General features: G+C 39.8%; 3 protein-coding genes across 4 annotated transcripts; 1 reads left to right on the forward strand and 2 right to left on the reverse strand.

Moving 5' to 3' along the window:
• LOC18769392 (beta-glucuronosyltransferase GlcAT14B) lies at window positions 958-8,653 on the forward strand. Of its 2 annotated transcripts, XR_002272542.1 has the most exons (5): window positions 958-2,128; window positions 2,680-2,755; window positions 2,885-3,000; window positions 3,515-4,151; window positions 8,494-8,653. XR_002272542.1 is itself a non-coding variant. In XM_020568530.1 (4 exons), exons 1-4 carry the CDS (start codon window positions 1,579-1,581, stop codon window positions 4,030-4,032), a joined length of 1,260 nt encoding a protein of 419 aa, XP_020424119.1. In that variant the 5' UTR covers window positions 958-1,578; the 3' UTR covers window positions 4,033-4,206. The 2 variants fall into 2 exon arrangements, 1 of the variants encoding a protein (XP_020424119.1); XM_020568530.1 differs by lacking the exon at window positions 8,494-8,653 and having other exon boundaries at window positions 3,515-4,206.
• On the reverse strand, window positions 9,262-11,162 carry LOC18769234 (pentatricopeptide repeat-containing protein At5g66520). The gene has a single exon (XM_007201942.2). It carries the CDS (start codon window positions 10,911-10,913, stop codon window positions 9,327-9,329), a length of 1,587 nt encoding a protein of 528 aa, XP_007202004.2. The 5' UTR covers window positions 10,914-11,162; the 3' UTR covers window positions 9,262-9,326.
• On the reverse strand, window positions 11,185-13,508 carry LOC18769091 (2-alkenal reductase (NADP(+)-dependent)). The gene is made up of 6 exons (XM_020567820.1): window positions 13,438-13,508; window positions 12,737-13,138; window positions 12,442-12,619; window positions 11,930-12,096; window positions 11,743-11,825; window positions 11,185-11,639 (listed from the first exon to the last, which is right to left on the reverse strand). Exons 2-6 carry the CDS (start codon window positions 12,968-12,970, stop codon window positions 11,261-11,263), a joined length of 1,041 nt encoding a protein of 346 aa, XP_020423409.1. The 5' UTR covers window positions 12,971-13,138; window positions 13,438-13,508; the 3' UTR covers window positions 11,185-11,260.

The raw sequence follows: 14,105 nt of genomic DNA on the forward strand, positions 1-14,105 counted from the left end.
TAGAACTTTACGTATATGTTTCATTGAGTAATTGGGAGACCAAATTAAAGATCTTTATTAATATCAGAGATATGAACCAAGCAGGGTTGGTTTATACTAGTTGTGTTTGTGCTAGATTGTTGACTGAGACTTTTTCGGGTTGAAACTTGAAACTTAGAAATTGAACAAAGAAAAGACTGAATTGCCTCGCAATCAAGGGCGAAGACCCAGGAAGGTGAGTCGGTGACACCTCTCTTGCTTGCGTTGAAGGGTTCTTTTCTCACGCTGTTGTCACCTGACTTGAAGGTGCATTCTGCCATTGACTCCATCAGCAGAAAAGTTAACATCCATTCACCCCCTTCAACGGTTCGTCCCCTACGTCAACTTTTGGATTCGTTGCCATTTGTTTATTTGGTCCGATTCAATTGACATCAACTGGGCCTTGGGGTTTTGTGAGTTGAGGTGTGCCAAACTGCAGCTGGCTCAAAAGTTTATCCAGATTCTTGATTCTTAAGAAAGAAAACTAGCCCAATATTTCTTAATGGCCAAAGATTGCAAGGCTCCTCCCATGGAGAAGAACTTGTATATTATGGAAATATCACTGTCTTGCTATTCCGATCAACTACGTTCCGTCATCATTGTAAATAACATAATATGATTGGTCGGAATATCTCCTAATATAGAAGTTTTTCTCCCTCCAAATAACCTATTGTTTTTTGTGGCAACCCCTCTCCAATCCAATTACAACGCCTGTGGCATTTCACATCAAAACAAACAAAAACCAAAATGGGATATGATTGCAAATGCAAAACAAAATGTTGAAAAATTACACAAGACACATTTATACAGGTAGGTTAATACAATCAAATTTGTTTAAAAGCAGAAGGGGGAATTCTAAAAAGGCTAATTGCGAATCATGTGGAGTGAAGCAAAGTGTCATGACTGTTCAATTTCAATACTTTTTCTGAGCACAAGGAGTGCAGTGAGTGTCTTTAACCTTAACGCATAGGGCCCAGAGAATTATTTTTTCCAGCTAATTAGCCCTCTCTCTCTGGCCAATGGCCATTGATTGACAACCGCGTGTTTGATTCTTCTTCAATAGAAATATGAGTCACACCACAAACCTCACTGCTAAAAAGTCACTCTCCAACAAAAAAAAAAAAAAGCACACGCACTGTGCACACAGTCCCTCTCAACAGTAACTTCTCTCTCTCTCAACGGTACGCAATCACATTCCCAGACGAATCTCATGCTTTACTGTTTAGCAACTAAATAAATCACATTCTCATATAAATCATAATCTCATTTACCCACTAAACCACAGAAAAAGAAAAGTTAAAAAAGAAGACAATGTATACCAAATAGGTTCATTCATTCCGTGAACCCCACCAACCAGATTGTGCAACCAACACCGTCTCTCAGCACAGATCCCCTAGGAGCACTTCCCCATATCCTGCGCCGCCCAACCCAGGAAAAAAAAAAACCCAAACTTGATAAATTTATCGTTTTGTTTAGAAGCAGAAGAAAAGCTGCTTTTTTTTTTTTTCTTTTCTTGCTAGCTAGCCTAGCTTTGGTTCTTGTTCTTCTGTTTTTGTCGGCATGGAGACCAACAAGCCACAGAAGAAAAAGAACTGGTTTTTACCATTGGTGCTTTCTTTGTTGTTATCTACTCTGCTCATATTTATCACTGTTTTCACTTCTTCTAGATCATCTTCTTCAAGATTGTACAAGACCCGTGTGAAGAATGAGCTCCCGCATTTTGTGGAGTCCAAGTTAAAGGTTTCAGCTACCTCCAAAGACCCAGTACCAAGACTGGCTTACTTGATCTCTGGCTCAATGGGCGACGGCGAGAGCTTGAAGAGGACCTTGAAGGCTCTGTACCATCCCAGGAATCAATATGCAGTGCATTTGGACCTCGAGGCTTCGGCTGAGGAGAGGATGGACTTGGCCAAGTTTGTCAAGAATGAGCCGCTGTTTACCAAATTGGGTAATGTTAGAGCGGTTGTGAGGGCCAATTTGGTAACTTACAGAGGCCCTACTATGGTTACCAATACACTTCACGCTGCGGCGATTTTGTTGAAGGAAGGTGGAGATTGGGATTGGTTTATCAATTTGAGTGCTTCCGATTATCCTTTAGTGACCCAAGATGGTAAATTTAACGGCCTTTTAATAGCAAAATGTGATTTTGGCCTTTCTGATTCTTTGACTGTTAGTCTCTGCTTTGGGTATTTTTTTTTAATTAGCTTGGAATTGGTTCTTTGAAGGACCTGTCTAATGTGTAGTAATTTATGAATTTTTTTTTCTTCTGTTATTTTTCTTTAATGTGGGTAGGAACTGGATTTTGCTTATTATGGGTTTGCATTGACTGTTTTGACTAAGTTGTCTCACATTTATGCATCGGATTTTGTGATTTTGTTCTGCATTTATGCATTGGATTTCTTGGTTTCCCAAGCTTATTTTTGGTAAGTACAATATAACTACTTTTGCTCATTGCTAGCTGTACTGGCATTCAGATATTGCTCTTGTTTTATAACACAAAGAAGATGAGGGAAGTGGGGCTTTACTCTTTGCAGTGTTATCTGTGATCTCTGGCATTGGTGCAATTTGTTAGTTTCTATGCTGATTTCATTTGATTGCCCATTTCTGCCCCTGTCATATCCTAACGCCTTAGTTTATACGTCTGTCTTTCCTGTACCACAGATCTGCTTCATGTCTTGTCATCCATTCCAAGAAATCTTAATTTTATTGAGCATACCAGTGACATTGGCTGGAAGGAGTATGTGGCTCATCTTTCCTCCTTTTGTAGTAATTTTTTGTTTTGATTAAGTTCACAAGCAGGACACACTAAATCTGCAAAGTTATATATAACTGCTCCTTAAAGGTTTGAATTCCATGAACCCCACAGGAATCAGAGGGCAAAACCCGTTATAATTGATCCAGGGCTGTATAGCCTGCAAAAATCAGATGTATTCTGGGTTTCAGAGAAAAGGAGCGTGCCAACTGCATATAAGTTGTTTACAGGTGAAAATGTCTGCTTCCAGTGCTCTCAGTTTGATTTGATCTGTCTACCAGTTGTTTCCTTCACCTACTTTATGATTATTGATCTTTCACAGGATAGAATGCCAAAATATCTTTCACATTTGTGAATAACTAGATAAACCCAATGTTTTAACAAACGATGGTTTAAGGCCAACGCCCAAGAAAGTTTTATGATATTGCTATTGTTGAAACAATTATCTGCATTAAGAGAAGTTTAAATTATTTGTAGCACACATCTGGTTGGCATGTTATATCTCATAAATGGCTTTCAAATTAGAAAGTGCACAGCTTATACTGTTCTGTAACATAAGTTACATGAGGGCGTAGTTTCTTTTTCCTTTTGCCTTTGTGCTATGCACACAATACCTTAATTTTCTTGTCATCAGTCATTGACTCATTACTATAGGAAGAATTTGAATTGATTTATTCAACTTTAAAGTCCCTCTGTACATTTAACTATTACCTGATTCTGGATTCTGCTCAATAATTTCCTCAGGTTCTGCTTGGATGATGCTCTCCCGCCCTTTTATAGAGTATATTTTATGGGGTTGGGACAACCTCCCAAGGATAGTGCTTATGTATTATGCCAACTTTCTTTCTTCACCAGAAGGGTATTTCCACACTGTCATCTGCAATGCTGAGGAGTTTCGGAACACTACTGTGAACCATGATCTCCACTTCATATCATGGGACACCCCGCCAAAACAACATCCACATTTCCTCGTCAGTGATGACTTCCAGCGGATGGTAGACAGCAATGCTCCCTTCGCCAGGAAGTTTGGCAGGAATGAGTCAGTTCTTGACAAGATCGACTCTGAGCTTTTAGGCTGCAATGCCGATGGATTTGTACCAGGTGGATGGTTCGGTACTCAAGGAAATGCAAATGTAACTGTTCCAGATTACAATTTAAAAAACATCACCACTTTTAGGCCGGGTCCAGGTGCTGAAAGGCTAAAACGTCTCATCACTGGTTTGATATCTGCAGAGGATTTTCACGCAAAGCAATGCACCTGACTCCTGAGAGTCCAGATAAACTACTATGCTAATTTTAGAAGTTATACCAAGTAAGCAATGCCGATTATTGATCTTAGTTTATATTAATAATGGCCAATAAGGCATATAGTAGGCTATAGGTGCTAAAATATGAAAACTATGAGAGAGTATTTGTTTGTGGGAATTTTCTGTGTATTCTTCTCCTTGTAGGAGGTCATATTTATAATACAACGAAACCTGAATGGGCAAGTAAATAATAAATTCCTAAATCTATTTACAGTAGGAAATCAGGAATTAAAGTAAATCAATTACAATTATAATAGGAATTCTTGGTGTGTAAGGAAAGTAAGTCAATATCCACAAGTCACGCCAACACTCCCCCTCACGTTGGTGCATAGATGTCGCCAATGCCCAACTGATCCAGTGAATTGTGGAATGCTTTACTGGAAATCGCCTTTGTCAAAATATCCGCCAATTGATCCTCAGATTTCACAAAAGGAAACTGAAACACTTTAGCCTCAAGCTTCTGTTTGATGAAGTGTCGATCTACCTCAACATGTTTAGTACGATCATGCTGAACCGGATTCTGTGCAATGGCTATAGCAGCCTTGTTGTCACAAAAGAGATTCATTGTGGATGTAGGTTTATACCCGAGTTCAATAAGCAACTTTCTTAACCAAAGAAGTTCACAAATCCCTTTAGTCATGCCTCTGAACTCGGCTTCTGCACTGGATAAAGCTACTACATTTTGTTTCTTGCTCCTCCATGTCACCAAATTACCTCCCACGAATGTGAAGTAACCCGATGTGGATTTTCTATCTGTTACATTACCTGCCCAATCTGCATCTGAATAACCATCAATATTTAGATGACCATGCTTTGAGAACATAAGTCCTTTTCCAGGTGCAGACTTCAAATATCTAAGTATCCGAAGAACTGCATTCATGTGGTCTTCACTTGGAGAGTGCATAAATTGACTGACAACGCTCACCGCATAAGCAATGTCTGGTCGAGTATGTGACAAATAGATCAATCTTCCCACTAGCCTTTGGTATCTTTCTTTGTTAGTTGGAACTTGATCCGGATATTCTCCAAGATGATGATTCTGAACAATAGGAGTGTCCGCAGGTTTACAATCTAGCATTCCTGTGTCTGTCAACAAGTCTAAGACATATTTCCTTTGAGAGAGAAATATGCCTTGCTGCGATCGAGCCACCTCAATTCCCAAGAAATACTTGAGTCCACCTAGATCCTTCATCTCAAACTCCGTAGCCAGATAGTCTTGTAGCTGTGATATTTCCTGTTTATCATTCCCAGTAATAATCATATCATCAACATAGATTATTAATGTTGTTACCTTCCCTTTTTGATGTTTCAAGAACAGAGTATGATCTGAGTTGCACTGTTTGAAACCATTGTTCTTCATTGCCATGGTGAACCGTCCAAACCATGCACGTGGTGACTGTTTCAATCCATATAATGCTTTTCGTAACCTGCAAACTGTTCCAGTCTGAGTAGTATTATATCCAGGAGGAATATCCATGTACACCTCCTCTGTGAGTTCACCATGTAGAAAAGCATTCTTTACATCAAACTGGTGTAGTGGCCAATCCAAATTAGCTGCAAGGGACAATAAGACTCTGACGGTGTTTAACTTTGCAACTGGTGCAAAAGTTTCTTCATAGTCTATACCATAGGTCTGTGTGTACCCTTTTGCCACAAGTCTTGCCTTGTATCGCTCGATAGATCCATCTGCATTGTGTTTTATAGTAAACACCCATCTACATCCGATAGTCTTTTTTCCTCGTGGTATAGTCTCTAATGTCCAAGTCTGATTTTTCTCAAGAGCTTTCATCTCCTCTTTTATAGCTTGGACCCACTTAGGATCTTTCAATGCTTCAGAGACCTTGGTTGGAATATGGATAGCAGACAACTGATGCACAAAAGCCTTGAGTGGTTCAGACAGCTTCTCAGTGGATACATGATTTGCAATTGGATACTTGGATGTCTTGCCAATATCCGGTGAATAACGGTTTGGTGGCTTCCCACGATTTTGCCTGAAAGGTAATTGATATCCAATAGTTTTATCATCTAAATGCACAAGTCTAGTAGGAGTAGTTACCTCAAGGATATTCTCAGGAGATTGGTCTGTTGGTACTGTTGAGTTAGAAGGGGGGTTTTCATCTTGTTGTTCTGTATTGTCTGTAGGTGTGGGACTCGGATCAGAAATATCTTCGCATGGATCAGGTGGGTCAGGCAATTGATCACTATGAATGGGCGATTGGTCACTTTTCAACAGAGAGTAATCTCGTGCTCCAGACTCGGGATGATCAATCATTTCTGTACATGGGAGAATTTCTTTGTTTGCCAAGTTGTTCCAATTCTGTTCTTCACTTCGTATCTCCCCCTGAAGCGCAGAATTGGATGATGGGTCATGAAAGAACAGCTCAGATTCCAGAAAAGCCACATCCAAAGTGACATAGGTTCGTTGGGTAGGAGGGTGATAACAGCGGTAACCTTTCTGATGAGTGGCATAACCCACAAAAACACAACGAAGCGCACAGGGATCAAGTTTGCTACGTTGATTTTTGTGGAGATGAACGAAAGCCACGCATCCAAAGATTCGGGGTGTGAGTACCAAAACAGAGGGTAGATGTCTGTGTTGCGCAAGCACCTGTAAAGGAGTTTTAAAAGTCAATACACCAGAAGGCATGCGGTTGATCAGGTGAACTGCAGTGACAATAGCATCATCCCAGTGATGGCGAGGAACATGAGCGCCAATCAGAAGTGCTCGGGCGGTTTCAAGAAGATGTCGATTCTTTCGTTCAGCAACACCATTTTGTTGCGGTGTCTGAGGACAAGTCGTCTCATGGATAATTCCATGTTGTTGGAAGTAAGTCTGAAAGTCATGATTGACAAATTCTCCACCATTGTCGGAGCGAAGAATCTGGATTTGAGCATTAAATTGAGTTTTCATCTGTTTGTGGAAGGACTGAAAACGGGAAAACACATCGTTTTTATTCTTCAGCAAATAAAGCCATGTCATCCGTGTACAATCATCGATGAATGTGACAAACCATCGAACACCAGAAGGAGCAGTGATAGGCGAAGGTCCCCAGACATCAGAGTGAATTAATGTAAATGGAGTAGTACACTTGTTCGTACTCAACGGGTAGGGCACACGGTGACTCTTGGCCAAAATACAAGTATCACATGTGAAGTCAGAGTCTTTGAAACCTGAGAATAAATCTGGTATAAGATGCTTCATATAACTAAAAGACGGATGTCCCAATCGACGATGCCACAACCAAATTTGCTTTTGTTTGCTATCAAAGGAATGTGTCACACTGTTAGCCAGCCGGGACTGAAGTCATCGACATAATATAGCCCCCCTCTCTTAGTACCACGACCAAGAATCTCCTTAGTGTGAATATCCTGAAGCAAACAAAAACTCGGGTAAATGAGTACACAACAATTCAATTGTTCAGTAAGCTGACTAACTGACAACAATTTAGTGGATAAAGATGGAACAAGTAAAGGATTAGACAGTGTGAGAGAGGATGAGAGTGCAACAGTGACAGCCCCTGTCACAGGATAAGTAACACCATTGGCATTTGCAATACAGGTTCGTCGAGGTTGTGTAGTATTCAGAAAATCATCAGGATCAAACGTCATATGATCAGTTGCACCAGAATCAATTATCCAGCTCTTGGAATCAATCTTATCGGAAGTATGGAATCCATAACCAGTACCATTACTGGTCATATTGCATTGTCCTCGATCTGTAAGAGTAGCCCACCAATCGGGGTAGCCATGCGATGTAAAACAAGTCTCACAAGTATGTCTCGGATCACCACAATATGCGCAATTTGGTCCATGTGTCGGGGTCGTTAGTCTAGAAGTCATAAGCTGTGCAGCGGAAGAAGCATAGGATACAGGTTGAGTAGGAATTTGGATCGGAATCTGAGCATGAGTCGGGGCCGGAGTCGGAGTCGAAATCGGAATCGGGGTCTGAATCATAGACAAATTCGAGGTTGGGGTCATCATCGAAGTGCGGGTCGGGGTCGTCTTCGGAGTCGGGGTCGGGGTCGTCTGGGCACTCAACTCAACGATGGTGGGTTGAGAATGAGAGAAGGAGTCGGTGGTGCTACCTCCATGAGGGTTGAAAAAATCATCAACCCTCATAGCGGCGGCGGAGTTTTGAAACTAGAGTCAGCAATTCCAAGATCGCCGCTCTGATACCATGCTAAAATATGAAAACTATGAGAGAGTATTTGTTTGTGGGAATTTTCTGTGTATTCTTCTCCTTGTAGGAGGTCATATTTATAATACAACGAAACCTGAATGGGCAAGTAAATAATAAATTCCTAAATCTATTTACAGTAGGAAATCAGGAATTAAAGTAAATCAATTACAATTATAATAGGAATTCTTGGTGTGTAAGGAAAGTAAGTCAATATCCACAAGTCACGCCAACAATAGGAACTTAGTGGGGAAGAGAAGTTACTAGCTACCATCATATATATGTGCATTACCATATCTGGTAATATTCAGTACCATATTCTTCTAGTTCAAAAGCTGAAGGTGTACTTTAATGTATTATTTAATTTACATAATGATAAGTGATGTTGAATCATGCTTATATGCCAAGTTTCTGCAGGTTAATCATAAAGATAAAATAATGTAAACATAAAAATTAAAAATGTAGATTCAAACAGTTTATATAGTCTTTCAACAGCACATACGCAGCTGCAGTTAGCATTCAAGCCAGGGGAGAAGATGACTAGCAAGCCCTGCTCATTGCCATAGTTTACTGATATAATTATAAAGAAATGCTTGTTTTGGCTCTTTAAGAGAAATATTCCAACAATTACAGCCTTACAGGTTGTCTGTTATGTACTTACTACAAATTAACCTGTAAATATACAAGACTAATTTGTTATAGACTTGCTGTAAATAAATTGAAAGAATCATTCATCTTTCTGTTGCATTATTCGACTTAAACCGTATTTTGAGGTAAAAAAATGGCATGTTGCCCCCACCCCCACACATTAAGTAAATTTAGGTTTTAATCACAAAAAAACTTTCACTTTTGGAAAAAGTCAAAACTTTTTCAAAAAATACAGAAAAACTTCTCAACTTTCAAACCAAAAACATGCAAATGTAAAGGATTCCTTACGAAATCCAAAAATAAATAAGGGCAGTTTTGTCCATTTTGACTCTCTTAAAAAATTTCTCTCTCCTTTGGCCTTTTCCAAAGTCTCCCTTAGCATTAAAATATGAAAAACAAAAAATACATTAAGAGAGGTTGTTAGTCAACCCTCCAAATTCACCATTTTACAAAGAGAGTCGAGCATATTAACTATTTCTTCTGCTTGTGGATGACAAACATCACCAATAAGGAATTCTTCAGCCACTCCATTTAACTCTATCACACTGGAACCAGGTTTCTTCTTCATTCCCGCTTCCGAGATCATATTTCTGACTCTGTTTGCCTCCAATTCCATGCCAGCAGCCTTGTACATATTATATGAAAGAACATGAATGCCACAGTCAGCTACTCCCATCTCAGCGAGCTTTTTCCAAATTCTGTCCCCAACTTCAACATTCCCATGAACTCTGCATGCAGCCAGTAATGCTCCCCACACATTGACATCCCCTCTTCGTAGTCCTCCCATCTTGACCTCTGTAAACTTCTCAGCTTCCTCCACCAAGCCTGCTCTTGCCAAAAGGTCAACAACACATCCGTAGTGCTCAAGCCCAGGTTTAACCCCGTAAAGGTTACCCATTTGATCAAACAACTCAAGGCCCTTGTCAACCATTTTTGCATGCGTACAAGCCGTGAGAACAGCAACAAATGTGGTCTCTGTGGGTTGAACGCCACCATATTCAACCATTTTATTAAAGAGTTCAAGTGATTTCCTTGCATCACCATTCATTGCAACCCCAGCAATCATAGCATTCCACGCTCTAGCATCCTTATTAGAAATGCCCTCAAAAACCCACAAAGCTGCTTCCACATATCCGCATTTTGAGTACATATCAACCAGTGCAGTGGCCAATATCGTATTTGATTCAAGATTGTACCTTTTGGCAAATGAGTGGACCCACAAGCCTTGCGTGACCGCACCAAGATGAGCAGAGGCAGTGAGAACACTAACAAGAACTGACTCATTAGGCTTTGTGCCTACTTCTTGCATTTGCCTAAATAAAGAAAGCACCTCCCTGAAATGGCTCACCCGAGAATACGCAGCCATCATTGCACTCCACGATATAGCATTCCTCTCAGGCATTTCATCAAACAAAGCTCTCGCATTTTCAACGTCCCCCGCCTTTCCATACCCGTCAATCATTGCCGTCCACACCACCACATCCCTCTTCGGACTTTTATCGAACACCAACTTTGCAGTTTCCATGTCGTGGATAACAGAGTAAAACTCGATCAGCGAGCTAAGAACAAAAGGGTCGTCCCGGTACCCGAATTTAACAACATGGCCATGAACTAAGCGACCACTTAGCTTAGAATTCGGGATGAGAACTGTACACGCTTTGATCAATGGCGGAAAAGTATAGTTATTAGGAACAAACCCATAATTCAGCATGTCTAAATAACACAAAATGGCGGGAATTGGCGTATGCGATTGAAGAACATATCCTCTGATCATGGTGTTGTACATGAAGGTGTTGCGGTGATGATGATGCTTGAAGATTGAGCAAGCGTAGCAAAACAAGGAAGCATCTTTCGAAGTTGCGGAGGCCGAGAGGAGCGGTGCAATTGAGTAGGGGTTTTCTGGTAGACGACATGTGAGGAGGTGGGCGTAGATTTGCTTGAGTTGGTTTAGGGTTTTGCATTTTTGTGAGAGGGAAACAAGGTCGTTGCTTTTAACGGTTTTCTGAATCATCTGAATGGGCGGGATATATCTTTGGGTTTTCTGCCCCAAGAGGAGGAATGAGATAGCTTGATCAAAATTATTAAGGCCGTCTGATTTAACGACTTTATAAAGTCAAAGCACTTATCAGTTGCAGCCAAGTCAACCCAAATGGACCTTTCCTTGACCTAGCCTTGTTTGCTCTTATAAGTTGGTTATGGTTTTTTATATAACATCAAATTGAAGCCAAATGTGACTCAAAAATATGGACCTTTGGAGGATTTGTGAAACTACTGCAGATAAGTAGAAGCAACGATTATGATTAGAGCAAATGCTCATTTTCCAATTTATGAATCAAAGCAAAATGAGATTTCTTTCGTTCACTCATCTGCAATCTTAACAATTTTCTTTCCCGTGTTATGGCCACAGAAAAGTCCAATGAAAGCAGATGGAACACTCTCCAGACCATGTGAGATGTCTTCAATGGCATGCAATTTTCCAGTACGAAGATGATCTGTGGTGGTGGAAAGAAAATCCGAATAGACAAGCATTTGATCAGCTGCTAAAAACCCCTGGATCTTGATTCTCTTGTATATAACATCTAGCATATCTGGTGCAGCTCTCTTTCCGGCATCTGTATACTCAGAGATTACGCCACAAACGGCAACTCTACCAAAAGTGTTCATGTTAGAAACTGCTGCTTCTAGCATCTCAGCCCCCACATTGTCAAAGTATATGTCAATCCCATCAGGGAAGTACCTATAGATCAAAACATTAGAACACACAGCTGAATCAATTTATCTTAGGCATGTATTATTTAGCTTCAAAGCCACCAGCCTTGAGTATATAAGGGAGGATTTACTTTTTGAGGGTTGACTTTAAATCAGACTCTTCCTTGTAGTTGAATGCGTCATCAAATCCGAGCTTTTCCTTGAGCAGTGCTACCTATAACAAGTTGAACTTAAGAACTCAACCTTATAATGATACAACATTCAGACCAATTTTCTTTCACACAGTAGTATACTGACTGAAAGGTTTTGTAAGGTCACCTTTTCTTTGGTTCCTGCACAGCCAACAACGTAGCAACCAAACAGTTTTGCATACTGTCCGACCAAATTCCCAACTGATCCAGAAGCTGCAGACACGAAAACTTTCTCCCCCTTCTTAGGCTTGCATACTTCGAAAAATCCACCATATGCTGTAAGTCCACTGAAACCTGCAAGAGCAAATAAGCAAATTAATGCATTGTTATGAAAAACAAATCCTCTGCATAGGACTCCACTGCCATAGTTGAGAAATTGGCAGAAACTTAAGGTTTCTCAGCTGCCATTGATCAGACACAAAGACAACTGTAACTGTTCTAATTTCTCATCTAACAATTTACTAATGGCCAAATTAATGTACATATCATCCCTACCGTTCTGTTCTGCGCATTTACTGTTGAAGTTGTTTTGGCACAAGATTCAAAACCATATCCATTATTATACAAGAATTGCAAAACAACAATGCAAAATTGAAGATGAAGATGCAGATGTTAAGTGGTAAATTGGTAATTAATTACCTAGAATTCCAACTTGGTAAGACAGTGGAAATCCCAAAGGATCCAATTTCCTAAACATGCTTCCTTCTTTTAGTACACTATACTCTCCCCAAGTGATAAGCCCCACAACCAAGTCATCCTTCTCAAATTCAGGATTCCCAGAAGCCACAACTTTTGCCACACCATAAGCATCAATAGTCTGTCATCATAAAACAAATGAAAAGATATTTATAAAAAAACAGCCATTTCAGATTCTGTAACAAACAAAACTCTCAACTCAGAAACATATGCTTCAATGAATTGTATGACCGCTTACTTCTCCTGGAGTGATGGCAGCTGCAAAGCCTATAGCTTTCTGTGAGGAGCTGAAACTTTTCATGCGGTTTAGCTGGTAAGGGTCAATTGACACATACAGATTCTTCACAATAATATCATTGGAACCAGGGTCAACTGATATATCAAGGGCTAAAGTCCTGAGCTCAAAGTCTGACTCCTTGGGTTCACCGTCCATCTGGGTCTTTATTGTTATGTACCTATTGGCTACCACCATCTTCACTTGCCTTGCCTCTTTGTGAAAAGCTCAGTGGATAACATGTATATATACACTACAGAGATTGCAGTAGGAAGGATAATCTCATTGGATGCTTCCAACAGGCTCATTAGAAAAATTAAAAAGCCGGACTGTTTGTTGTTCATGCTGATATAATCTTCATTTGACCTTCTCAGACCAAAATTAAAAAAACAGAGCTTCAATAAAGAATTGGATGTAACAAAGACAGAGCATTGAACAGAACGACGAGTAATTTTTTTTCCTGTACCTGGTAGCATTTTCAAAGCAGAAAATGAAACTAGAAAAGAATATTATTAAAGAAAAACCATTGGTTGATTATTTATCCTATCCATGCGGAGCTAGGGCTCACCAAAATTAGTAAGCTTGTCTACATTTAAAAATTAAAAGACGGAATAACATGCTCATAAAAATCCACAAGAATGGTTGATTCTTTGATGAGAACAGACCAAATCAATGTACAAGTTAAAATCTTGAAAGAGAGAGACTTGGCCAGCCGATTAAAACTCAAAGAAGATGCCTTCGGTCGAGCTTTGTTGCCCTTTTTTTTTATACACCAAACCTGAAACCCACCATCTAACGGATGTCGTTAGTTCAAATTAACTTGTTTCTTCTTCGCAATCTCTTTTCTCAACCAAATTGTACCGACCAAATGATTAAGAGAACTTTTGTTTTAAAAAAAATTGTTTATGGAAATTTTGTTATGTCTACCTCTTATATAACATTGATACCATACCTTATGAATTGTTTGAAATTTGTCAAAAATCTACGAGGTAAAAAGAGGATCTTGGAACGTTCTGAGTTGAGGACTCTGGACAGAAGGAGAAATTTTATATATGTTATTGGTGGCCGATACACCCCCTGGATGGACTTATGACATGTGGAATTACTCTCCAACTTACTACCGACGAAATGCTGTTGGGATAGATCTAATCCGGAAATAGTACCGTCGCACGACTGTACTGGGTATTTTTTCAATTTTTTAAAAGATAAATCGTATGGTCGCGCGGATATACTCGGTTAAAATTTTTTTTTTAATAAATAGTATAGCCGAACGGCTATACACTTTTTAAATTTTTTATAGCCGACCGGCTATACTCGTTTTTTAAAAAACCGT

Source organism: Prunus persica, chromosome G7 (genome assembly GCF_000346465.2).
Source record: "Prunus persica cultivar Lovell chromosome G7, Prunus_persica_NCBIv2, whole genome shotgun sequence".
Taxonomy (NCBI): Eukaryota; Viridiplantae; Streptophyta; class Magnoliopsida; order Rosales; family Rosaceae; genus Prunus; species Prunus persica.